Genomic DNA, 24,146 nt, shown 5'->3' with positions numbered 1-24,146 from the left:
GTCTTGATCACCGTGAGATTCTACCGTCCTGACCCATAAGGATAGCAATTTCCAGCATGAGAGAGCATGAAATTGGAAACTCCAACGCTTTACTCCAGCCGCTTACAAGATTTCCTGGCATGATCATACCGCTGCGCGAACGTATAGATACTAAGGAATCTCGGCCTCGCGACGTGGATATGAATAGAAGATTCTCTTTGGCTTCTCTTGTACTCAGCCTTCTTCTTGGGGCTTGGTTGGAGATGTGGACAGCCTTGATCTTATGCACGAGGTGCATTGACAAATCAATCGGCTCGGGACACGACTTACATATGCCACGTCCTGTCAATAGTGTAAATCAATGAACGCTCAACCTCAACCACTCGTAGCTGGATATATCATTTTATTCAATGTCAATTCTACTCGGATCCGGTCCCAGTCCATGCCTTGATCAATCCCAGATTCCACTGTCCTGAGCCCACAATAATGTGTGGTCTCCTCATCTTATTGGATCTAGTTCAAGTGACGACATCTTTCTGTCTTGATCAGCAAGGAAAGAAATGCACGTCACGACCGTTCATCAAAGTGACAGTATAGGAAAATGACCGTTCCCGTCAACAACCTTGTGTCTCTAAAGATTAATCCACAAGTCAACAGGGACCACAACATGGCTTCGGATCGTGATTGTAAAGCTGGTTGCCCAAGAGAATAATTATGCTAGAGAACAAGTTGCTTCCAAATTTCCAATCTTGATAAATCATCAAGCTGAATATTGCCAATAAAGTGCCAAGAAAGACTAGTAAGTACTGAAGGGGTTCATAAGGATTTCATATATTCAAGAACGACCCAAGTTGTCAAAAAAGAAATCAACAAAATTCTCCTCACAGCTCTCTCTCAATTAGAATATTACTTCTCTGTAGATAGATTGTCCAAATAACTCTCATCTATATGTCCCGATCATTTCTCAGGAAAAACTCCCTCTGCCAAAATTCCCACCCAAATGTGGGGTACAAAGCAAAATCCGCTACCTGAAGGCACACCTTCCTACCAAAAAGGTCCAACAATGTTGTTCCGATAGACTCACAAAGAATGCACTACATGAACAAGTCGACACCTATGTGGTCACATACGAAAAATGACATGGTAGGGCACAAAGTTTTCACTAGCCAGTCTCCAACTATTTCAGTCTGAAGCAACTAGACGAACATACTTGCTGTCAATAGCGAACCTCGAACTAGAGTTTATCTGCAACAAGAAAGCAACAAATGAGTATTTAGAAGTAGCTTTACGCTCTACCAGGATTGAGGAATGTTGTCTCAGGACACTCACCTTCTGTTCAAGTTTCGCGCCGAGTTGGTTTTCATCTTCAGTAACGCCGGACTGCTTGAGAGCCTCCATAACAAGTTTCTTCAGTTTTTTCATCTTCATCTTTCCATCTGGGTTCTGCTTCACAAGTAGAGTGGAATAAAAACCTCCCAAAGTAGCAATTTTGAATTCAGTTAAAAAGCCACAAGGCTAAACTCATCCACACATATCACAACATAGGTGTGGACAAACATTGAATAATTAACAACATGCTGAAACATCAAAAGATAGAAAACTGACAGGACAAAAAAACTTACCGATTTCAAGGTGGATTTAATCAACTTCTTCCACTTTATTTTCTTCTGGGCATCTTCATTGGGATGACTAGCATCCTCGGCATTTTCTCTGGCAGTTACAACATGCTTGCTTTTCTTTACTTCTGTATTTTCAGCCTGGATGACTTCCCCATCTCCAACTTCATTGAGATTATCAAGCATAGTTTTCTTCTTATGATCAATTTTATCAGATCCGTCATGTTTCCTCTTTTTACTCGACTGTAAGTTTCCCTTATCTACCTCGGAATTGTCATGTGCATTGTTGCTTGTGGAAATATCCTTATTCTTTGGTTCTTCTATGTGTTCACCGTCACCTCCTCTACTTTTTGAAGCTTCTTCAGGAGGAAGTGTTGCGGGAGAAGTGGATTCTTGTTTTTGTTGAGGTTGCTGCTTTGAAGCATGGAAAGCTCGTGCTTTTGCCTTGTGCTTCTTCCCTTCAGCATGTAGGAGCAGGGTCTGCTCACTAGAGGCCTTTATGTTGCAAAGACTGCACAATACCCAAATGCTGAATGAAAACCACATCTCATCTCGACTGCAAGGGACAATTAGTACAAGCTTGCCTAATAAAATTCTTTCAGCAACTTAACCAGAAGTGATCAAGTTCCAGCTCATAAGTGATAAGTGCCAACTTTAAGAGTGCGGCTCAAAGCTGTGTCTCCATAACACCAACTGACACTCCTATCAAAAATCCGTAAAGAACCCCTGCTCCGGTTGGAAACACAAAAGTGACTAGTCTGAGCTAATGCCCAGTGTGCATAAGTATTATTCCCCGTGACCATAAGAACAGATGTTGTGAAATGACAATACAATCACATACAGGATGCACAGGACTTTTAAGCTGCATACACGTTAAACTCGACATAAGACTTCATACCTGCAAAACCATGGAGGCCGTTTAGTCAATCCGACGGTTATGTCGAAATCAGGTTGCTGCTTCGCATCTTTGCCAGGCTTAGCAGGTGTGCCATTTGAAACCTTTCCTTGACCCTTAGGACCGTATTTCTCCTATAAATCAAAGCACCAACCACATTCACATCATGTGCTTCGAAAAGGAAAAAATTCATTAACCCAAAATCAACAAGAGGAATGATTCCACAGTTCTAACAACATCAAAGCTACTCTTTTTTCTCTGCAACTTTATCGGTAACAAAGAAAACTCCGACATTCCACGAGTTCCAATGCGATACGCGATGCTACCTACAATGAACCCGAGCAGGGAGAACCCCAGCAAAGAATCCCGAGCGGAAACGCGCGACAACGAGACAATTAAGAACAAGAATGCAACCAGAACAAGAGCTAATCCAACTCCTCGACATAAGCTAATAAGATGGTCAGAGAAGATGTTTCTCAAACAACTACGCGATCAAAATAGCATAAAAAAAAAGCATCTTTTCGGGAGAGCGCACAAGAGTAGAGACGCACCGCTTCGGAAATGCACTGGGTGTGGCCCTGCACGCTCTGCTGGCTGAACGTCTCTCCGCAGTCGATGCAGGACAGCTACAAGGCACACGCGGGGAGCACAAAATATTCATCAGCCGACACGGACAACGCGTTCGGAAACCGAGAGAATATGCGGAGAAGGAAGAGGATGAGAACCTTGAAGGCGGAGCAAACACGGAAGTGATTGGGCAATTTGGGCTTCTTGAGGTTCTCGCCGCAGTCCTCGCACTGGAACCACACCATCTTCCTCCTCCGGTTCTCGCCTGAAGCTCCGCCGCGGAAATGAGCGCAGATGGGAGGCGGTGGAGGGAGGTTTTAGGTGGGGGTGCAGAATTAGGGTTCAGTCCGTCTGGACGAGGTCGTTGCCTCCGCAAAGAAGCTTCCGGAGCGAGGGCGCGGGGGCGTAGGATCGGAAATTATAGTTTATTTTTATTAAATTTTATTTGTCAGCAACGAAGCCCGTCTAGCTCAGTTGGTAGAGCGCAAGGCTCTTAACCTTGTGGTCGTGGGTTCGAGCCCCACGGTGGGCGTTACCTCCTTGGCTTTCCTTCTTTTTCAATTGGTTTTTTTTTTTTTTTTTTTAATTAAGGGTTGCCGCTGGAAAGTGATTTTCCTCCTAAATTTGCAGCTTTAAGAGTTAAATTTTGCAAGTTGTAACCTTGTGCTTTTACCGACTAGCAATTCATTTAGACCGTCAAGCTCGATTTGCAATAATTTTTGTGAATTATATTAGGTTTGCTAAAATCGATTTTATAAAGTTGATGCACGAAATAAATACGTTAAATCTTTTATGGATATTGAATATGGCTCGTTTACTAAAAATCACGATTTGTGATGATCATTTCAATAATTGTAACTTTTTAGATTTTAGCTTTTCGTGCAATTATGTTTCGTTTGCTAAATCGTTAGACTTCGACTGCACATTTGATCAAATTAACAATGCTACTTCTTGCTATCGTTATTTTCTCTAGTTGGAAAGGATCATGTGCTTTTATCAACTAGCAATTCATTTAGATTGCTGAGCTCGATTTACAAGTGTTTTTGGTGAATTATACGAGGTTTGCTAAAATTGATTTTACAAAGTTGATGCACGAAATAAACATGTTAAATCTTTTATGGATATTGAATATGACTCATTTATTAAAAAATCACGATTTGTGATGATCACTTCAACAATTGTAGCTTTTTAGATTTTAGCTTCGTGCAATTATGTTTCGTTTGCTAAAATGTTAGACTTCGACCGCACATTTGATTAGATTAACGATGCTGCTTCTTGCCATTGATATTTTCTCTAATTGGATAGGATCATGAATTTTGCAAGCGTAGCCTTGTACTTTTATCAACTAGCAATTCATTTAGATTGTGGAGCTCGATTTGCAAGGGTTTTTTGGTGAATTAAATGAAATTTGCTAAAATCGATTTTATAAAGTTGATGCACGAAATAAACACGTTAAATCCTTTATGGATATTGAATATGACTTGTTTATTAAAAAATCACGATTTGTGATGATTACTTCAACAATTGTAACTTTTTAGATTTTAGCTTTCGTGCAATTATGTTTCGTTTGCTAAACCGTTAGACTTCGACCACACATTTGATCAGATTAACGATGCTACTTCTTGCTATCGTTATTTTCTCTAGTTGGAAAGGATCATGTGCTTTTATCAACTAGCAATTCAACTAGACTGTTGAGCTCGATTGACAAGGGTTTTCTGTGAATTATATGAGGTTTGCTAAAATCGATTTTACAAAGTTGATGCACGAAATAAACATGTTAAATCTTCTATGGATATTCAATACGACTCGTTTATTAAAAAAAAAATCACGATTTGTGATGATAGCTTCAACAATTGTAACTTTTCAAATTTTAGCTTTCGTGCAATTATGTTTCGTTTGCTAAACTATTAGACTTTTTTTTTTTTTTATAGAAGGTAATAATATCTAAACTATTAGACTTTGACCGCACATTTGATCAGATTAACGATGCTGCTTCTTGCTATCGATATTATCTCTAATTGGATCGGATCATGAATTTTCATACAATTCCCAAGAGAAGTCGTGTGAGCATTTTAATGCAAAGCCACTTTATCGCAATCGATTTAATTAGCCACCCCATTTTCATGCAAATGATAATTTTTATTTTAGCCTAATGTCTAATATGGCACTTGAACTTTTAATTTTTTTAATATGTTTCATAAAACTTTAGCTCAATGTGCAATATTATCTATGAACTCTTAATTTGTTCAATGTGATCCCTAAATTTGTAATGAATGTTCAAACTAGTTCATAAACTATATAAAAATTACCCATATCATACTTCAATTAATTTAAGTTTTGTGGACAATATTGACCCTTTTTATACGGTCTGGGATTGGTTTTAAGTTCAAAAACCATGTCAAATAAACTAAAAGCGAATGCATAACATTGCTTATTGAGTTATAGTTCATAAATTATATCAAACAAATAAAGAGCTCACGGACCACATTATACATCAGGTCATAGTTCAAGAATTATTTATGTCATTTTTCCTTAATTAAAAGTATATCTATATCTTCAAGCCAAAGGCATTAATAAAAGCTATGATTAAAAAGGTCGATAAAAAAACACGATTCTCCAGAATTATACCTAACTCGTGTGAAAAAGTCTTGCGCGATCCATAACACATGCTTTTATTAAATTTTATCGAAATCGGTTGAATCGAGAGGGAGGGGGGGCACACATGTAATGAAACCGGTTGACATAGAAAGGGATTTTTGACCAATTGCTATAGCTGCACGTAAAGGCAATTTTGGGCCTATTCCACATGATTCCTGAGGACAAGAGCCTGTCGCGCGTGGCGGTGATGAAAAACATTCACAAATTCCTTTCGCGGCATTATTATGAGAATCGAAAAGTCGAGGGGGGGGCCTTGCGCCCTACGCCTTCTTATTCTCAGATCGGAATTTCCTCGCCTTTTATATAAAATCGGTCGGCGACCTCGGTCTTTTTAAAGCTATGGAGGTATCTTTACTTTTTACCTTCTTTTTTTTTCCATTTTTTTGAGATGCATGATATGGTCATATCGATACAGAAATCCATGTATAATTTCTTTTGGCGTTAATACAACAAAAAATCTCAAACTGATATATTCATGATAATTTTATTATAAATTATTTTTTTTATTATAAATAATATAAAATGATATACTTTGAATAAATTTACCCTAAAATAATTTTAAATAAATAAATATATATATGATAAATTTACCCTCTATTAATTTAGATTAAATTAGATTAATATCATAAAAATTATAAATTCATACATCTCGTGACAAACAAATGGTAAAACCCAAAATTAACGTACTTTCTAATTGTTGTATATCGATATTTAATGAAAACTAATAATGGTAAATTCATTATATGTATATCGGTTTAGAGTGATTACAAACATTAATCTGGGATGAATTTTGAATTTTTATGTTATTAACTTTTGTTATATATCTTTCTTTTTGTAACTTTTATTAGTTCAATATATGCTTGGGAAAAAGCAGAAGGTAGAAAAGGGTGAAACTACAGGGCCTTCTTTTGACAAAGTGTCTGTCGCCTAAAGCCGGAGTTTTTAACAGATGGTTTGGTTTTTGCTGTAAAGGACACGATTTCCAATCATTGCGCTCATGCCCCCCAATCATGCAAATCAGTAAAAAGAAAAAAGAAATTAAAATCAAAACTAAATAAAAAAAATACATTAGAAAAATGAAGGAAAAGGTTTGCCGTGGCCGCTACCGTACATACGAGTCGGTTGTCGCATTGGTGTACACGTGGGCTCCCGTTTAGCCAACCAGAAAAATCTAGTTTAGACGGCAATAAATGCTTGCAAGCAACTCCGACGTGTCGTTCGGACCAGAAAAGATGGATTCTGGAAAATACATGCGTCGTCCGATCTAATTATTCGCGATATGTAATTGGCACTCAAGGGGCAGTTGATTAGTCAATTCTCACATGTCCCATTTATCTAATCATGTCGATTTAAGCTTGAGGAACAGCCACGTGAATTCAGCTTGGGGGGCAATTTTCCAGGACACGATAATTACGAAAAAGCTCGACATTTTATTGCTATTATTAAATTTTAATTTCTCGATTATTTGACTTTTGAATGGTGCAAATGGAGATTCCAATTATTTGTCGTTTCTTTTTTTTTTTTTATAAATGATTCAAGGTGTCAAAACAATAATTCATTATATCATCAAGAATTGTCAATAATCTTAGATGTGTAAGGAATTTTTCTATATGTCTTACAACACTTGGAGCAAATAATATGAAGAGACAATAAGTACAATAATATTTACCGTTGAATTCAATTAACAAACATAAAAATGGCCCGACACAATAAAACATTCAGGGCAATCGTTGCACTTATACAGACAAAGGCGTGAAAAGTACAAGAACTACAACAAGTACACCATAAACAAATGCACTTTTTAAAGGAACTATAGATGAGTGGTCCAATTGATTAAAGTAACAAAACAAAAGCAACACTAACTATTCTCACTAAAGAAGGTGGCAAAATACACTTATGATTACATCATTTTTTTAATTATAAAATTTTCTGTTCCTTTTATTTATAATTTCTTTTTCCTAATTTTAAAAATATATAATTTACATCCTCCCTCTCTCTCTCTCTCTACAGACCTTTTATCAAACTCTCCCCTCCACCCACCACCAAGCGAACCCAAAGCGTCGCCCCATTTTTCAAACTCTCCAAACCACCCATGAACGGCCTCGGCGACGCGCCGCCCCTGTGGCCGCAGCCGCCGGCCTCCGCCCTCCTCCGCCGCCGCCGGCCGTCCCCTCCGCTCCTCTCCCCGCCCGTCCTCATCGTCCTCTTCCCCATACTCGCCCTCGCCCTCCTCTTCTTCGCGATCCCTTCGCTCGTCTCCTTCTCCTCCCACGTCCTCCGGCCCTTCACCGTCAAGCGGAGCTGGGACTCGCTCAACGTGTTCCTCGTCCTCTTCGCCATCCTCTGCGGGATCTTCGCCCGCGGCGGCGGCGGCGATGAGGAGGAGGCGCCGGCGGCGGCCGCCGAGGAAGGAGGGAAGAGCGCCGCGAGCGGGGCGAGCGCCGATAAGGTTCCCGAGGAGACGGCGCTGCCGCGGTGGTTCGAGCCCGGCGACGACAGGATGTACGGGTACGGCGAACCGGCGGTGAGGTCGCTCGGGAGCGGGACGGGCCGGTTGCGGAGGAACAGCAGCTCGTACCCGGATCTGAAGCAGGATTCGCCGTGGGAGACCGGCGGCGACCGGTTCCGGTTCTTCGACGATTTTGAGGTCAGCACCAAGTACAATTCGAGCTCGACAGAGTTTGATCGGGTCGTTCCTCTTCGGAGATGGCGAAGCGCCATCGATGACGATGATGTCAAAGTGATCCCGGTCGACACGTTCGTTCTCCGCACGCCTCCGTCTCCGGCGTCTCCTCCACCTCCACCGGAGGCGAAATCTCCAGCTCCAGCTCCACCCCCTCCGGCGCCGCCGCCGCCGCCTCATCCGCCGGTGAGGCGCACGTACGGGGCCGTCGCCCCCAGAAGCACGGGAGGGAGGGCGAGCGATGGCGCGAATTATGCTAAAATCGGAAAGGCACCGCCAGCGCCGCCGCCGCCTCCCCCACGGCCACCGCCCACGCCGCCGAGGGAGTACAAGTACGCGAAGATCGAGCGGAGGAAGAGCAGCGCGGCTAAGGAGATAAAGATGGTTTTCGCTTCGGTGCTGTACAACCAGAGAAAGAGAAAGAAGAAGCAGAGGACCAGAACGCTGAACAACGACGCAGCTCACCGACCGGCGCCCGAGACGACCTCCCACTCCGCCGCGCAACCGCCTCCGCCTCCGCCACCCCCGCCGCCCCCTCCTCCGGCGTCCGTCTTCCACAGCCTGTTCAGAAAGAGCAGCAAAAGCAAGAAAATCCACTCAGACACCGCGCCCCCGCCGCCCCTCCGCCCCCGCCGCCGCCGGAGCCTCGGCGGAGGAGAACCCCGGCGTCGGCCCCGAAGCCCCCGTTGCCGACGAAGCCAACCGTCCATCAGCCCAGCAGCGGCGCGCGGTCACGGCCGATACCAATGCCGCCCCCCCCCGCCGCCGTTCCGGGTGCCAGAGTTCAAGTTCGTCGCCACCGGGGACTTCGTCCGGATACAGAGCGCCCGCAGCTCCCGGTGCGGCTCGCCGGAGCTGGAGGACGCGGACGTCCCGTCGCCGCCGAGCAGGGGCGGCCACCGCGACGAGACGCCGCCAACGACGGCGGCGGACGGCCGGGGTCGTGGGGCCGGGGCGCCGGGTGGGCCCGGGGGGATGTTCTGTCCGAGCCCAGACGTGAACATCAAGGCCGACACCTTCATAGCGAGGCTGAAGGACGGTTGGAGGCTTGAGAAGATCAACTCGATCCGGGAGAAGCAAAGCGGCGCCGGCGGGCCCCCCGCCACCCAACCGCCACCCACTTGAAACGCCAGATTTGCAAGCGAAGCGAAGCGAGCGAAAATCCCACTAATTTCCCCTCCGATTTTTTATTTTTCCGGGCTTTCTTTTCTAGAAGAAAGGAAATTCGACGGTGGGGATTTGACGTCGCTGCCGCACCACACACAGGAACAAAATTTGAATCGAATCGAATTGAATCGAATCGAACGTGTAGAGAGAGAGAGAGAGAGAGAGGAGCGTATAAGTAAGTTGACATGGACATAATGATGATAGTAGCAGTAGGTGCATTTTTAGATGCGAGATTTGGATTGGTGAGGAAGGGAGGATGTTGCTCAATTAGGTAGGCACTCCAATCGTGGGGTTTGTTTTTTGGTTTCCCCACCACCTTGGAGCCACCTAAAGCTGTGTTTTTTTTTTTTTTTTTTTTTTTGAGGGTGGTTTGGTCATTGGTGTTTGTCGTGTCTGGTCGGGGACGAACGCGAGAGTGCTTTTGATATTAGGTACTGTTCTTTTGTACGTTGGTGGGTGTAAGCTGGGGCTCTATGGGGGATCTTTTATCGCCTCCTCCTAGAGCCCCCCTTCGTTTGTAAGATCGTGTTACCGAGTTGGTTTTGTAAGAATACAGCATCTGTTGATAGCGTCATATGTTTGCCATTGCTCTCTGTTTCCTCTTTGGCTATATTTATCTTGAATCTCCCTTTCTTCTTTTCGTGATGTGCCCTCTTAGGGAAAATCGGGTAGAGCAGGGGACGGGTGCGATCTCCGTTAGCCCGTTCGGCATTGGCCTTTCGCTGCTCGTGTCACATGAGGTACGTCGCTCTTTCGTTGCTCGAATTCAATGGGGACTATCCCCTTCAAGCAGAGGTGGGTCCGCACCATTTATAATACTATCGGATAGAAATTTATTCGGATGCGGTGGTATTAATCTAGTGGGTAGCAGATTGGCAAAGAGGAGAATTATAGTTGGCGGGAAGTACAACCAAGGACCTGTCCTGCTCCTAGCTTTCCCTTTTCCCCTTTTTCCATCTGTTTTTGACTCCGGAATGAATTCCAAACAAATTCGCCCGCTTAATACAAGCTCCAGACATGACCAAAACACGGATTATGCAGAATGCACAAACTCAAATGCGTTGCGAAACTATTGCTATAGGATCATTTTCACCCCCACATGATCTTGTTTTTCAAAAGGGATCTCGCTGCATCTTGAGTAATTTTAGTGGGGCTCCTCAAAGAAGCGAGAAAGGCGACCTGCAGCTGAGAAGCAAACTCTGTGGCGCCGGAAAAGATATACAGAGAAGCACGAGAAAAGCGAAACTAGGGGAATTGGCAGAACTGAACACGGATAGATTCCGCTGGCACTAAGGGGATTTTATTTCTGCCCGCTAAAGCGTGCATTCTAGTGTTGTTCATCCCTAAGGGACCAAAAACCTTTATACAGTGACTTTCATATCCTGCTTCTGAATCCGCAAATCGCAGCTCGGAATGTCTTGACGGCTTTCTCAGTCATTTGACCGCATTTGCTTATCTTTCGGCTCCATGGGAGCAAAAAGCACAGTGCCACCATGCCTTAACCAGACTCAATACCTCTCATTAACTATCATCCCTAAAGTCAACCCTTTTTTGGTAACAAGTGCATATCTTATCTTGTTCAAGATGTGAAAGCTAAAAAGCTAGTTACTTACCTCATGAATACCAATATTTCTGCTTCCAAAAACCTTTAAAGCATCCAGATGGAGGTCAATACAATTAAATCTAAGGGAAAATTCAACTTCCCTCAGGTCATTCCTAGTCTAAAGGTGTATGAGACGACATCGAGAGACAAAAGCCCCATTCAACCATTTCTCATATGTGACACATGATTTGTATCCCCTTCACGTGACTTTTACGATCTCTCTGCAGAATTCAAACCAGATGCATGTTACCCTTTCCTTCTACTCCCTTTTTGCTTCAGGCCCGCCACCCCCAAATTTATGGGGAAGGTATCAAAGGAAGAGAAGGGACGGATGCTTCATCGTCAACAAACTTCAGTTCTCAAAAAACAAGAAACAAGGCTCTTAGATACAAAGCATGTTCTTTTCTCAGAAAGTGCAGAGAGAACTCTGTATCCTAATAACAAAGCGCACGGAATAGAGTTATCAGATAGTCCCTCTCCCTTTCTCAGGTTGATACACATACCATTTAGAGTATGTTATAGGACCACGACCATTCAACTTCGACATGATCTAAAAAGAGTTTATTGGCCCAGAATGATATGCAACCACCATAGACATGCAGTAATCTGACAAAACCAAATGCACAGATCATAAGGTTTGACTAGTTCCAAGGATGTTCCGGAAAAACTGCTGGATTTCAAATCTCCAAGGTTATTGATAAAATAGCGCGCTCGATGACAAATAGTGCAACAGTTTTACATGCTAAACATGGAGATTAAAACATTGCAAGCCTTAAAATACAAGCAGATAAGCAAAAAACAACACCTTAATACTTTTTCAAGTAGTCCTTCAGAACATCCATGACTGACCCAAAATCTGCCTTCACTTGCATTGGAGGATTGGCATACCGGCAAGCCATGTCGGGGATGGCCTTGGAGTGGTAATCGATTTTGGACTGCGTAAACTTTAACCCATGCGCAGTGCTGACCACAACTGTCCTATCTGTGGGCGCAATGACCCCGCTATTCCTGAGCTTGTTCAGCGCCGTCAATGCAACACCAGTGTGAGGACATATGAACATTCCAGTTGAATCTGCTTGTGCCATAGCATCCATCAACTCCTCTTCAGTCGCCTCCTCAACAATACCATTCGAGTTCTGCAAAGCATAAACGGCTCTGTCGATAGAAACAGGGTCGCCAATCTGTATAGCAGATGCAAATGTGGTGTTCGCCTTCACTGCCTTAAAATCCTTCCAACCAGCCTTATAATATAAATAGAGTGGATTAGCATTTGCAGCCTGAGCACAAACAAGCCTTGGGATCCGATCAACCAAACCCAATTCCTGGCACATTTTGAAACCTTTGTAGAATGCATAGATATTCCCCAAGTTCCCACCTGGGACGATGACCCAATCAGGCACCTCCCAATCAAACTGCTGCAGTATCTCGATCGCAGCAGTCTTTTGCCCTTCGAGCCTCAAGCTGTTCAATGAATTGGCTAAATATATCGGCAGTTCCGCCGTGACTTCCCTAATCAACTTCATACACCCGTCGAAATCGGTATCAATGCTCAACACAAAAGCCCCATTCGCAATCGGCTGCACCAACTGAGCCATCGAAATCTTATCCGCAGGCAAGAAAACGATCGACGGGATGCCGGCAGCTGCACAGTAGGCAGACAGCGCAGCCGAAGTGTCCCCGGTCGACGCGCACCCGACGCCGACCAACGGCCGGTCCATCTTGCAAAGCCTATTAACCTGAGAGACCAGAACGGTCATGCCCAGATCCTTAAAACTACCAGTATGGCTAATCCCACAGTGCTTGACCCACAAATCGTCCATGCCCAGGAAATGTTCGCCGAAACGCTCGGCCCAGAAGAGATTGGAATTACCTTCGAAGGCCGAGACGATGTGGTCGGAGTCGATCTCGGGCAGCACCCACTCCTTCTTGCTCCAGACGCCGGAGCCGTAGGGCCACGTGGTCTTGCCCACGCGCGAGTCGAAGAGGTTCCGCCAGTACGCGCCGTCGAACTTCTTGAGGGCCTCCATGTCGTGCTGGACGTCGAGCAGGCCGCCGGAGCGGCTGCGGTAGACGATCTCGTCGAGCGAGTAGGACTCGGAGGCGGTGAAGTCGCAGCCGAAGGGGACGTACTTGGCGGAGAAGGCGTGGGCCTGGCGGTGGCGGCGGGCCTCGTCCCTGATGTTGTGGATCGTCGCCGTCCCGGGAGGAGGCGCCGTCGCGGGAGGGGAGTGGTTGGTCAGGGCAGGGTCGGAGGCGGAGGCGGAGGCGGAGGCGCAGGACACGGCGAGGCGCCTCCGGCCGACGGCGAACCGTCTAGGGTTTGCTGTTAGGGAGGTGGGAGACTGGTAAATCAGCATGGAGGACGCCGACGACGCCATCGCTTCTGCGTCGAGAGGAGGAGGAGCGGCGGCGGCGGCGGAGGAGGAGGCGGCGGCGGCGTGAAAGCGATGGGAGTGGGCGGGTTCGGGTTCGGGTTTTTAAGAGAGAGGTGGAGGGTTGGGCTGGCTCCTCGGCTCGTGGAATTTTCTGTATTTTGTGTTTTTTTATTTTTCATTTTTCATTTTTATTATTTCTTTTTCGGAAAATTTGATGATGAGGCTCGCGGGGATATTCTGGGAATTAGCCAGTTTTATTCGCGATTTTGGGGCGTCGCGCTTCCTTCGTGTCCAGTCGCAAAAGAAAAAAGGGGGGGGCGGCGGCGGCGGGGAGAAAAATGGGGATTTGAAATTTTATTTTTTGAGAAGTAGATTCAATTTGTCGTTGGATCGAAAACATTAACTTAGGGCGCGAGTCGATTCGATCAAAATGATTTTTTATTTATTTTGATTTTTGACGATAGTAGATTCCGATCAAAAATGATTTTTTATTTATTTTGATTTTCTGGAAATAGATCCTAAACATTTTAAACCGTTTGAAACTGCTCAAAATTTTTATTTTGGAATAATCGCGTTTAATATCGTATTCATTGATTCTATTCCAAATCAATTTCTTTTAATTTTTAAATAATTTTTATACTTTTTCATTCTTTTCCTTTTTTTTTTCCTTTTTTTTCTCATATTCTTCTTCTTCTTCAGCCGGTCTCCGGTCCGGCAACCTCACTGGAGCGTCACCGCCCTTGGCGAGGCGGCCCTCGTCAACCGAGCCTCACCGGTGGCGAAGCCAAGCCGCCTGAGCCTTGCCGGTGGTGGTTGAGCTTGCCTCCAGCGACCTCGCTAGAGTCTCGCCAGCGATCGGCGGCGGTGGCGGATGGCGACAGACGGGGCGGTCGATAAAGAATAAGAAAAGAGAAGAAGAAAAAGAGTTGTTTTGATTCTTAGATTTGTTCTTAGAACAAGAATTAATTTTTTTTATTATTATTTTTGATTATGTTCCAAATATACTTCCGAGAACAAAAAAAATAGAAATTTGTTCTTGAGAATAAAAATTTTACCAAACACAATTTTGTTCCCAAACTACTCTCAAGAACAAAGAATCAAAATCAAGCCTTATTTGAATGGTTATCAAACATGGCCTTGATTTCTAATAAATTTGCATCATAAACTAAGTTCTGAAGTTAGGTGCTGCGAAAATGAGCCCGTTTGAAAGTAGATAGTTCATAAGTGTACTTTTTTGTTTAAAAATGATGAGCTCAAGAAAAACCTCGATGGTTTGTGGAATGGTTTTTGGGTGAATGCTATTAATGGCATGTGTAATACAAGTAGTGAAGGTTTTTGTTTTTGGGTGGTCTAACCATCCTCTTGCCTATTAGTAGTTAAGCTATATTTATTTTGTGAAAAATATTTCTTTAAAAAAATATATTTCTTCATTTTTTGACATTTGAATCATTTAGAAAAAATGAGTCAACAAAAAAACTATACTTATTTTAAGAAAATAATTTCTTCTTTAAAAATTCGAAAATCATTCTTCCAAATATAACTAATCTTGGTGCTTAGATCACAAATGCTACGTGGGGACCTGGGGTGCAAAAACCCTAATGCTTATTTCTAAGAACCATTTTTGGCTAGGCCTAGATCCATCGAGCCTGGGCTCGGGACCCCGACACTAGCGCCTAAGTCCCCAACACTAGTGCTTGGATCTATCGAGATCAAAGCCTAAGGCTCTAGTGCCTATGCCTAATGCCCTAACACTAGGGCCTGAGTTCACAAAAGCCGAGAAATAATTTTTTTTATGAAAATGTCTTTTCATTTTCAGGTTAAGAAATTTATTTTCCTAACTTTTATCATACACAATTTTTTTCCACCACAAATGGTTTTCATTAATCGATTAGTTTCAACATATCAAACGAGTAAAATTTCACAGATCTAACTTGTTGAGTCAGGTCACAAACTCAGCATACAAAAGACTATTCATAATGTCACGTGGAGCAACATCGTCACTAAACATATCGATTTCCATCGATTTTGAATGTATATACTTTGGCATTGCAGTTCGAGTTTCACTCGAGCTGTTAGGCACTTGAAATGCATCACTGATTGAAGGATTCTCCTCCAGAGATGATGAACGCATTGAATGGCGTTTCCTTACTTATTCATAAGGACCAGAAGAGAGAGAACTTCGTATTCATATGCTCAAATTATAACTCACTTCGACAACCAAACTTGTATCACGCCAACAAGAACAGAGGAGCGAGTGTCATGGCAATGAGATCGAGAAGAAAATTGTAAGTTCGCGTTCGATCTGAGTCATGTTATGTCGCATACCACATGGCTCACTTCATCCCAAGTAATCACTCAAGTTAACGTTCAAATTGAGACGATACACCAGAAGTTACAGCAAAGAGAATGACAGCCCAGCCAGTTAGTTTCAGTTAAATTTTCGGAATTGTTGTTAACTTGTCAGGACATCATAATAGCAAATCCTGCAGCTATTGGGAACAAGCATGTCAAGATAACTGGAACATAGAAAGCCCAGAAATTGCAAGCAGATTGACATTGTAAATTCAATAGCTGTTGAGCAAAGTTTCAAAATTTTCTATCTTAGTATGAGATGATAAAAGTATAACCAACAAACAATGCAGAAGTGGAAACTTTTGAAGAAGACACAGAAGAGAAAAAAATTATTCTACATGATTCCTTTTGAATCATATGGACACCAAAGATTCAGATAAAAATTTCAGAATTACTCACTATGTACATCTTTATGAATATAACTCGCTCAGTTTCACAGCCCTTCCTCTTCATCCGCATCGGCCGGTAAAGCCCTTGCCTCCTCCGCTCTCTTCTTCTTCTTCTTGATATAACCCTTCTTCCTCAGGTAATACAGGCACACCCTCCCAAGGTTCCCTACGAACACCACCCCCATAAGGCAGAACCAGGCAAGCACTGCAACCTCAGTCACGTCCTTCAGCACCGGGAGAACATCGGATTCGCTTTTGTCCAGTGTCATGTGCCTCAGCGCGATGAAGTAGGTGATCACCTGCGCAGTCATGGCGATCCACATGGTCACCATTTGCACCCACATCCAGCGGCGCCGCTTTATGGGGAGCCCGCTCACCAGCAGGAGGATGATGCTCAGGGACGAGAGGAAGGCCAAGGTGTTGAAGATGAAGAAGAGCCCGTACTCTTTTCTTTGGTTGTGGGCCATTATAGAAGTCCCTGCATCGTAGATCATGGAGGGTTCACCAAATCGTAATAAACAGAATTAATCAGAGTCAGGAATGTATGTCCTTTTTAGCTCCAATGTAAGTTCCAGCAATTTCTTAACGTACAATTGTAAGGCCTAGATATAAATTTCTTGTTTACATACGACAATTTAACATCAGCATGGAGTTATCAACTACAGCAACCTAATCCTTTTGGAAAAAGAAGGGATATGCTAACATGGCACGAGTGGTTACATACAACCCAGTTTGATCGTCGAAGGACAGAGTAGATAGTACCTGCATTATGAGGCTCCTTCACGGGGTTGCCATTCTCGTCGACAGTGTAATCACTCTGCCACACACCGCCTGGAGGGGTGATGGCAGCCTGGAAGGCCACAGTGGCAATCAGCGACGCAACCACCATAAGGGAGGATCTATGTTGGCTGATCTCATTTGCCCTTTTCCTTGCCGGCAGTTTATTCTTCGAAGGGCTTTTTTCTGAGACGAGTAATGGAGAGGTTGGCGCTTCGCGCGAAAGCTGAGGAAGCTGTATCTGTTCTGAGTCACGGTCAAATGGGTAGATCGACTTGGATCTCAAAGCTCCCTCATTTAGAAGAGAGTCTTCGATTTCCATGTCCTGGAGGTCTCTTGGAGACTGCTTAAGCACATCTAGTGGGGTTGAGCCAATCTTGTTGATCAGGTTTATGTTCACTCCCGGGATGGCAAGCAAGAATTTAATGGTCTGCAAGAAGATCACAGCAGATAAGTTTCTGTCATACAATGAAAATGGTTTAGGCAAATGAATAGCAGGCCATAACTTGAGAATTCATGTTCTAGCACTAGGATGTACAATTACACACAGCATCGAGTTCATCTCTGTATCAATACAAGGGCAAGTTCATTTATTCCCTGATTATCAACATTAGCAGAAACAAGTGTCGCCTCCGAACGATTTCCATGATTCTCATGTGTAACTACGGACGATCCGAGTCAGTTGTCAAAGCATGTCACAAGCAAAATCTCAAACTTTAAACTGACCACACAAGTCGGTCAATGCATCGATCTTAGAAGAGGATACCTCAATTTGCTTCTTGGCGACGGCGATGTGCAAGACGCTATTCCCGTCGCAGTCCTTCCAATTCACCAGCTCCGCCCTGTCACTTCCGCCCACCGCCCCGACCACCGCCCTCACCACCTCCGTCTTCCCGTTCGCCACCGCCAAGTGCAGCGCCGTCTCGCCCCGGTCGGTCACCTCGCGAGCCGCCCCGGCCCCGACGGCCCCGACCATCCGTCCCACCGCGTCGACCCGGCCCTTGATCGCCGCCACGTGGATCGGCGCCCGCCCGTCGAGGTTCCGCGCCGACGCCGCCGCCGGGTCGGCCGACAGGAGCTCGCCCACGATCTCGCCGTGGCCCTTGCCGGCGGCCAGGTGGAGCGGCGAGTTGCCCCGGGAGTCCTGCTCGGAGGCGAGCCGGGGGGCGCGGCGCAGCAGCTCCCGGACGAGGTCGGCGTGGCCGAGCACGGAGGCCGCGTGGAGGGGCGTGTCGGAGACGCCGAGGACGATGATCCTGTCGAGGAGGAGAGGGTCTTGGTCGAGGAGGTCCACGGCGGCCGAGACGTCGCCGTTCTGGACCGCCTCCATGAGCTTCTGGCTCTCCATCTCCATCCCTCTCTCTCTCTCTTTCTCTCTCTAACTGATCTTATTGCCTAGGATCTCCCCGTTCATCATGAATCTTCGCCACGAAGGATGGCCATGAGATGGTGGGTCAATCTCTGTGTCGCAGGGAAGACCTTCGCGGGGTTCGTGGGGCTCGAGGAAGGTGAGAAGCTTCCATAGCTGTCCGAATTTGACTATTCTACGTCTGCCGTTTGACTATTCAGCTGCCATTCCATTGGGGGAAGAACGAATGAAGGAAAAAAAGAAAAAGAAAAAGAAAAAAAGCAGTCGCAAGAAAGTCAAAACAACCGTGCAACCGCAAAATCCATCGACATCGGCGCTAAACTATAAATTCCTGTTGCGGAAATGACCGTGGTACGAACATACTATCAGAAAAATGACACAAATAGCATGTAGCGTGATCCGAACTCTTAATTTTTTTAATACCAATTCTAAACTTGAACCTAATATATAATATTATTCATAAAATTTTAATTTATCAAATATGATTTCAAAACATTTGATACCTACGAATTATATTAAACAAATTAAAAAGTCATAGATAATATTTCATCTCAAGTTAATATTGCACATTGAGTGAAAAATTATTGAAAATTCATAAACGACATTTTACCTTAGGTTAGTATTGTACTGAGTTAAAATTCAATGATTATTTGTGTCACTATCCTATAATATAACCTGATATAACAATTTTACCAGATCATGCGGACTTGAGTACAATAATTCCCCCTCTTTTTGGGTCTTTCATAATTCTGATATAAGATCTTAAAGTGAACTCAATCTCGGTCAATCAACGCCGACAATAGGCTCCAACAAAAGTCACCAAAAACTCATTGACCATAAGCGAACTGTGTGAACCCATCGCCATGCATCGTTCACATTCCAAAGCTAAGAATGACGGTCGATCAAGGCATCAGCTGTCTTGACACCCCGCGCTAATTATAAGACATTAGAAAAATCGAGGTCGAAAACAAGTAGAGGAAGGCTATCACTAGGCCAAATAACATAAAAGAGTCGAAACTACCACACATGCAACGTGATAAACAGGTGAAGGCCTACGAATTGCCATATATGAACATATCCAACATGACGAGATCCGAGGCCGAGGTATCCAATGCAAATAATCTGCGTACAGGACACAAACATAAGAACCCTAAACAGATAGCCTTGCCCAAATTGACACGACATTGTGAAAGATTCAGAGTACGATGTCCCTTGTGTCAAGGCCGTGCTCTCTTGTTGCTGCACGAAGGGCACTTGTATTGCTTGATGTGCTCAGCCCTGGCAGGAGTAATTTTCACGCACTTCCCATGGAACCACTTCTCACACATGTCGCAACATATCCAAAACTCGTCCGCGGCATAGTTCTCTCCACATGCCCCGCACAAGGTATCCCCATGCTCCTCCTCATCTTCCTCATCCACAACCTCCTCCTCATCCTTTGCCTGCACTGGCTTCGAATACTTCACAGATTCTGACGCTCTCTGCTGTCAAACAGATAAGAGACGGTGAGTAATTCAATAAGATACAGACATGACAAATGACTACCGTGTTCAAAAACATAGCAAATTCTAGGTCACAGGTCACACATTGAACTAACAAATGCATGATGGATCATAGGATTTTAATAGTTGAATCAAATGAGAAATTTCACAGTAAGGCAGAAGGTCCTCATGTAGCATTCCCTTTGACATCTTGAAATGGAGAAACTGAACAGAACAAAACACAACAAGCCACAATGGACTTCCTGGAGACTTGTCTAACACGAGACTAAAAAAACAAAGTTGACAAACCCTAGGTCAAGGGGATCACACTTCGAAGGTATGGCTCCACAAGACAAGCAATGATCAAATTTATCCTGACTACTTGGGCTCCTAATATATATGACTTCTGTGCAGATCAATTAAGAATCAGCAGGCACCATATCACCTGAGTTGATTCATAATGCCGCAGAAAACTTCAACCAAGCCAACAATCATCAGAATGAAGCCTACTCAATCTTTTGCATGAAGGTACTTTAAGTACATAAACAATGACATCTAGAAGCAGAGCCACTTACCCCCCCTTTTGAGCTTGACTTGGATTTGTTGCTGCTATTTGAAACAGATGACTTCTCCTTCGACTGTTTCTTTGCACTTCCAGTCACGACTTCAAATATGGTTGGAAGGTCATTAATCATACTAAACAGACGTTTTCTGCATCAGAAATTTCCCTCGAATTAGAAGCAAAATAAAAAAGCCAGAACTCACTTTTCTGCTACTAAGATAATTCAGGTACCTGTCAGTCTTGTCAAAGCCAAATCTGGCACCAAAATAGAAAGCCACAGAAAGTAACCAAGCATCACTGTGCACAGCAACCAAAGATAACCAGTCCTTTTCCTGCATGCCATCCCTTGCAAAATTAATACCCAGAGCAGGTTCAGGAAGCTCCGGTGGCACTTCTTCTGCTGGCAAATTAACTTCCCACAGCTCATTGGGGAACCCATACAGACAAAGGTTTTCCTTCTCTGATAAAAAAATGTAAAAGTGAGGTGTGCGAAGTATCAACAGCCACTAAGAGAAATGCGGATGTGCAGGCCATACTCATTTATGTGTATCAACAAGGGTGCTCCAGCAACATCAACAACAAAAACATTGGTGGAGCCCTTTGTTCCCACCATTAGGATGTTCTACAAGCAAAATGAAATCTTAACAGCATTTCAACTTTACAGCATATCTCATGCATGCAAGTGAAATGCTGCAATAACGTAAATAGAATAGTATCATTCACAGAAGAGGGGGAACTTAATTGCTCCAAGTGAACAGAGAGAAGATTTAACTGACATAGTTCATTTGAAAACCAAAATGTAGATGTGCGCAGTTATGCACAAGGCACATTAGATGCTATGGTTAACAGCAACGATAGCATCTATGTTTCTTTTCCGTCTCTAAATAAGGAAAATGCTGAAGATTAGCATGTACTTAAAGATAGCAACTCCATAACAAGCAAGAGGGAAGAAAGAGAGAGAAAACAAACAGAGCCAGGCATGCAAGTGAACTTCCATATCTTAAATGCCCTTCTGAAGGCTTTGCATTCTAGCTTAGCATAAAAGAAATTACAGTACCCAAAGGAACCTATGGTCAACCCAAGCTTTTTAAAATGAAAAATGCATACTCCATAGTGCATTTAATAATGACAAATAAGATTCAGATTGTGGGAACTTGGAGCCACAAACTTCATAACAACTCCAATAAGAGGTGATTGCCAGTTAATATGTGCACTAAACATTCCCACAGATGGATGCCAATAAAAAAAGTACTCCATTAAACATTCTTAACCCTATAGGATACTCAAAGTGACAATTAACATTAACCCACCACATTAAGTGCACTGGATGAGGGGAAAGGCAATTGTGACATTAATAAAAAGTCGAACATGACTACTATGAAGAGCGTGTGATATACTCAGGAGCATAGGACATTTATGCAGGAAACATACAAAAGAAAGGACAAAAGAAAAACTAGAAAACAAATACAAACAACTACTCGTAATCAAAGCAAGTAAAGAAAAAGCCGCCCAACCATAGGCCGAGTAAGCTCTGAAGATTCATACTTTAGCACCTCAATGAGCTGCAAAAGAAGCACTTATACTACAAACCACAAGCACAACCTTCACCAGCACGAACTTACAGTCATGAAAACCAAATTCTGCTGCATTAGACAAATTCAAGGTTCAACCCAAAAAAAAAAATGAGGAAGAAAACCAGTAAATCTCAAACATCCATCAGCCCTACTTCGCACTATTACTAAGAAGATGCACTGAGCGACACTTCCTCAACCGAGCAGCCAAACACCATTGTCACACGAATGAACAGAACGAATCAAGATGATTACCAAAGCAGGACGACGAATTGACGCTATCTAAGAAACGAGAGCAAGAGCAAGCTGAATTATCTACTAAACCACGCAATGCTAAGGCGAAATTCAACGCCAATACAAAGCACCCAAAGGATTCGAGTTTAAAAATAGAAAAAGAATCGAAATAACCGTAAAACCCTAACCGGGATCGCACTGCTGATAAAATTCTTCGACATCTGCAAAAAAAACAAAAGAAAAAAAAAACAGACGAACAAACCCAAATAAGCACAGCTCAGCGTCGAGAACCGAAACCGAAATCAAAACGCCGAGTTAACAAATCTTCACTCGAACGATAGTAAGAAAAAGACGGAAGAGGAGAAAAGGGCAAACGGTATCGAGAGAGCGAGCAGGGAGAAGCGAGAGACCAGTGGTCAATGCCTTGATCATGCCGGCCCGGCGGCCCTTGAAGTCCCGGAACACCTCCTCCACGGTCCTAGGGTTGTACTGCCCTCCCTCCATCTCGAACGCCCGTCTCTCCGAATCCGAAATCGAAACTCCCGAACCCCCACCACCACCACCTCCACCACCAAAACTTCCCCCTCCTCCGGCGGAGAAGGAAAAAAAAAACTGAAACAAAAAAAAACCCCAGCCGATTTCCAGGCCCGGAAAAATCTCAGCGCCGCCGGAGCGACGGAGCGCGCGGCGGACCGAGGCGGAGGCGGAGGCGCGTGAACCGGCAAGGAGATTAGAAGAGAGGGTGAAGAGGAGCAGGGACGAGCATTTCAGTGCTCAGGAGAGAGAGAGAGAGATTGGGATGTTTTCGAAGAGATGATGAGGTGGAAATTGGGGAGGCTTATATAAATAAAGAAATTCGCTTTTCGTTTTATGGGGAACGCGAAAAATATTATTTTAAAAACCCCCGTCGAGAAGTTACCGTCTGCTTCCGGGGAGTAGACTCGGACCGTTGCGCTCGGGCCTCCCCAGTCGCGCCCTCAGAGGCCGAGACCGGGTGAAATGACACGTGGCGGCGTCCGATGCGTTGGAGAGAAGGGAGCCGCGTTTGGCGCCCGCACCGGATCGCAGCCCGCTGGGGGCGTCGACAGAACGGGGTGGAGAGTGGGGGGTTTTGTTCCCGTGCGTCGCGGGTGAATCGGTGTTTTCTCGGGCCACATAATCTAAGGTTCACACAATATTATTATTATTATTATTATTTCTTATAAATTATTTGTGTGGGGCCCCCTCGATCAGAGGGAGGAGAACTTGTAGTGGGGTCCACGAACTTTGTGTGGGTCCTCGCCCCTTCCTTCTTTCCTTCCTTCCCTTTTTTTTGTTTTTTCCTTGAAAAAATTTAAGGGTCCACGACAAGGAATAAGAATTTCTTTCTTCCTTCTTTCTTTTCTTTTTTTTTTTTTTTAATTTTTTTACAGGAGGAATGTTTTTCCCCAATTATTATTGTTGTTGTTATTAGTGTTAATTATAAACGACCTTTACCGCATGGGAAATGCGGGGAGTAGCTGCGTTGGGCTCGCTGCCGTACCCCTAACTTCCAGGGAGGAAATTCTGAAGGTGTAATAATGACTGCCATTTCGATTGGACCGGAGGAGACCGGAATCGATGGATCTCCTCCGCCGGCGACGGAGGGAATGATGTGACTCCAACGTACAACACCGGAGTCAAAATTACGGGCAGAAGGTGACTCCGTGGTGCAATGAATTTGGCTTGCGAAAAGCCGAGAAAGTGTCGATGAATCGGGGGAGGAAAGGCCGGGAATTAGGCACACAGAGGTTGCTACTCCATAGCCAGTGGTTTGAGATTTGATCGATAGAACGAGACGGCATGGCAACGGAGATGCTATGCAGAACATGGCGATGATGCCTCCTGCG

At 44.3% G+C, this 24,146-nt stretch overlaps 5 protein-coding genes and 1 non-coding gene across 9 annotated transcripts; 2 read left to right on the top strand and 4 right to left on the bottom strand.

Annotated features, from left to right (window-relative positions):
* Positions 1–776: 776 nt before the first annotated feature.
* LOC104436446 (UBP1-associated proteins 1C) lies at positions 777–3,391 on the bottom strand. Its single transcript, XM_010049220.3, has 6 exons — positions 3,216–3,391; positions 3,042–3,116; positions 2,494–2,624; positions 1,602–2,106; positions 1,309–1,422; positions 777–1,224 (listed from the first exon to the last, which is right to left on the bottom strand). The coding sequence occupies exons 1-6, from the start codon at positions 3,300–3,302 to the stop codon at positions 1,162–1,164; spliced, it is 975 nt and encodes a 324-aa protein (XP_010047522.2). The 5' UTR covers positions 3,303–3,391; the 3' UTR covers positions 777–1,161.
* Positions 3,392–3,516: 125 nt separating this feature from the next.
* Positions 3,517–3,589, top strand: TRNAK-CUU. The gene has a single exon. It is a non-coding gene; the product is annotated as a tRNA-Lys (tRNA).
* Positions 3,590–7,679: 4,090 nt separating this feature from the next.
* Positions 7,680–10,154, top strand: LOC104436445 (protein PRRC2A-like). The gene is given in 3 exon segments (XM_010049219.3): positions 7,680–9,016; positions 9,019–9,150; positions 9,152–10,154. Coding segments are annotated over 3 exon segments (1,713 nt in total). The 5' UTR covers positions 7,680–7,807; the 3' UTR covers positions 9,524–10,154.
* A 1,645-nt stretch (positions 10,155–11,799) lies between these two features.
* On the bottom strand, positions 11,800–13,694 carry LOC104436444 (threonine synthase 1, chloroplastic). Its single transcript, XM_010049218.3, has one exon. The coding sequence runs from the start codon at positions 13,544–13,546 to the stop codon at positions 11,975–11,977; it is 1,572 nt and encodes a 523-aa protein (XP_010047520.2). The 5' UTR covers positions 13,547–13,694; the 3' UTR covers positions 11,800–11,974.
* A 2,384-nt stretch (positions 13,695–16,078) lies between these two features.
* LOC104436443 (ankyrin repeat-containing protein At5g02620) lies at positions 16,079–18,620 on the bottom strand. Its single transcript, XM_010049217.3, has 3 exons — positions 17,828–18,620; positions 17,047–17,491; positions 16,079–16,762 (listed from the first exon to the last, which is right to left on the bottom strand). Exons 1-3 carry the CDS (start codon positions 18,413–18,415, stop codon positions 16,329–16,331), a joined length of 1,467 nt encoding a protein of 488 aa, XP_010047519.2. The 5' UTR covers positions 18,416–18,620; the 3' UTR covers positions 16,079–16,328.
* Positions 18,621–19,402: 782 nt separating this feature from the next.
* On the bottom strand, positions 19,403–23,102 carry LOC104436442 (PHD finger protein ALFIN-LIKE 4). 4 transcript variants are annotated; one of them, XM_039310132.1, is made up of 6 exons: positions 22,689–22,785; positions 22,467–22,499; positions 21,010–21,095; positions 20,705–20,933; positions 20,487–20,622; positions 19,403–19,914 (listed from the first exon to the last, which is right to left on the bottom strand). In XM_039310132.1, exons 3-6 carry the CDS (start codon positions 21,011–21,013, stop codon positions 19,648–19,650), a joined length of 636 nt encoding a protein of 211 aa, XP_039166066.1. In that variant the 5' UTR covers positions 21,014–21,095; positions 22,467–22,499; positions 22,689–22,785; the 3' UTR covers positions 19,403–19,647. The 4 variants fall into 4 exon arrangements, with proteins under 4 accessions (XP_039166066.1, XP_010047516.1, XP_010047517.1 ...); XM_010049214.3 differs by lacking the exon at positions 21,010–21,095 and having other exon boundaries at positions 22,689–23,102; XM_010049215.3 differs by lacking the exon at positions 21,010–21,095 and having other exon boundaries at positions 19,403–19,911; positions 22,689–23,102.
* Between the last annotated feature and the right edge of the window lie 1,044 nt (positions 23,103–24,146).

Source organism: Eucalyptus grandis, chromosome 3 (genome assembly GCF_016545825.1).
Source record: "Eucalyptus grandis isolate ANBG69807.140 chromosome 3, ASM1654582v1, whole genome shotgun sequence".
Lineage (NCBI taxonomy): Eukaryota > Viridiplantae > Streptophyta > Magnoliopsida > Myrtales > Myrtaceae > Eucalyptus > Eucalyptus grandis.
Note: the sequence above shows the minus strand (reverse complement) of the source record. Positions and strands in the feature narration are given on the sequence as shown.

What these genes read in the sequence shown, in the direction of transcription:
- LOC104436446 (XM_010049220.3), bottom strand. Translation starts at nt 3,302, where the DNA reads ATGGTGTGGTTCCAGTGCGAGGACTGCGGCGAGAACCTCAAGAAGCCC. An exon ending in CCCAGTGCATTTCCGAAGCG is followed by an intron (nt 2,625 to 3,041) that starts GTGCGTCTCTAC and finishes TTTGATTTATAG; the next exon opens with GAGAAATACGGTCCTAAGGG. An exon ending in CGGCCTCCATGGTTTTGCAG is followed by an intron (nt 2,107 to 2,493) that starts GTATGAAGTCTT and finishes GGTATTGTGCAG; the next exon opens with TCTTTGCAACATAAAGGCCT.
- LOC104436444 (XM_010049218.3), bottom strand. Translation starts at nt 13,546, where the DNA reads ATGGCGTCGTCGGCGTCCTCCATGCTGATTTACCAGTCTCCCACCTCC.
- LOC104436443 (XM_010049217.3), bottom strand. Translation starts at nt 18,415, where the DNA reads ATGGAGATGGAGAGCCAGAAGCTCATGGAGGCGGTCCAGAACGGCGAC. An exon ending in TCGCCAAGAAGCAAATTGAG is followed by an intron (nt 17,492 to 17,827) that starts GTATCCTCTTCT and finishes ATCTTCTTGCAG; the next exon opens with ACCATTAAATTCTTGCTTGC. An exon ending in GAAGGAGCCTCATAATGCAG is followed by an intron (nt 16,763 to 17,046) that starts GTACTATCTACT and finishes TCTACGATGCAG; the next exon opens with GGACTTCTATAATGGCCCAC.
- LOC104436442 (XM_010049214.3), bottom strand. Translation starts at nt 22,782, where the DNA reads ATGGAGGGAGGGCAGTACAACCCTAGGACCGTGGAGGAGGTGTTCCGG. An exon ending in TTATCAGCAGTGCGATCCCG is followed by an intron (nt 20,934 to 22,466) that starts GTTAGGGTTTTA and finishes TTTTTTTATCAG; the next exon opens with AGAAGGAAAACCTTTGTCTG. An exon ending in AGTCAAGCTCAAAAGGGGGG is followed by an intron (nt 19,915 to 20,486) that starts GTAAGTGGCTCT and finishes TCTGTTTGACAG; the next exon opens with CAGAGAGCGTCAGAATCTGT.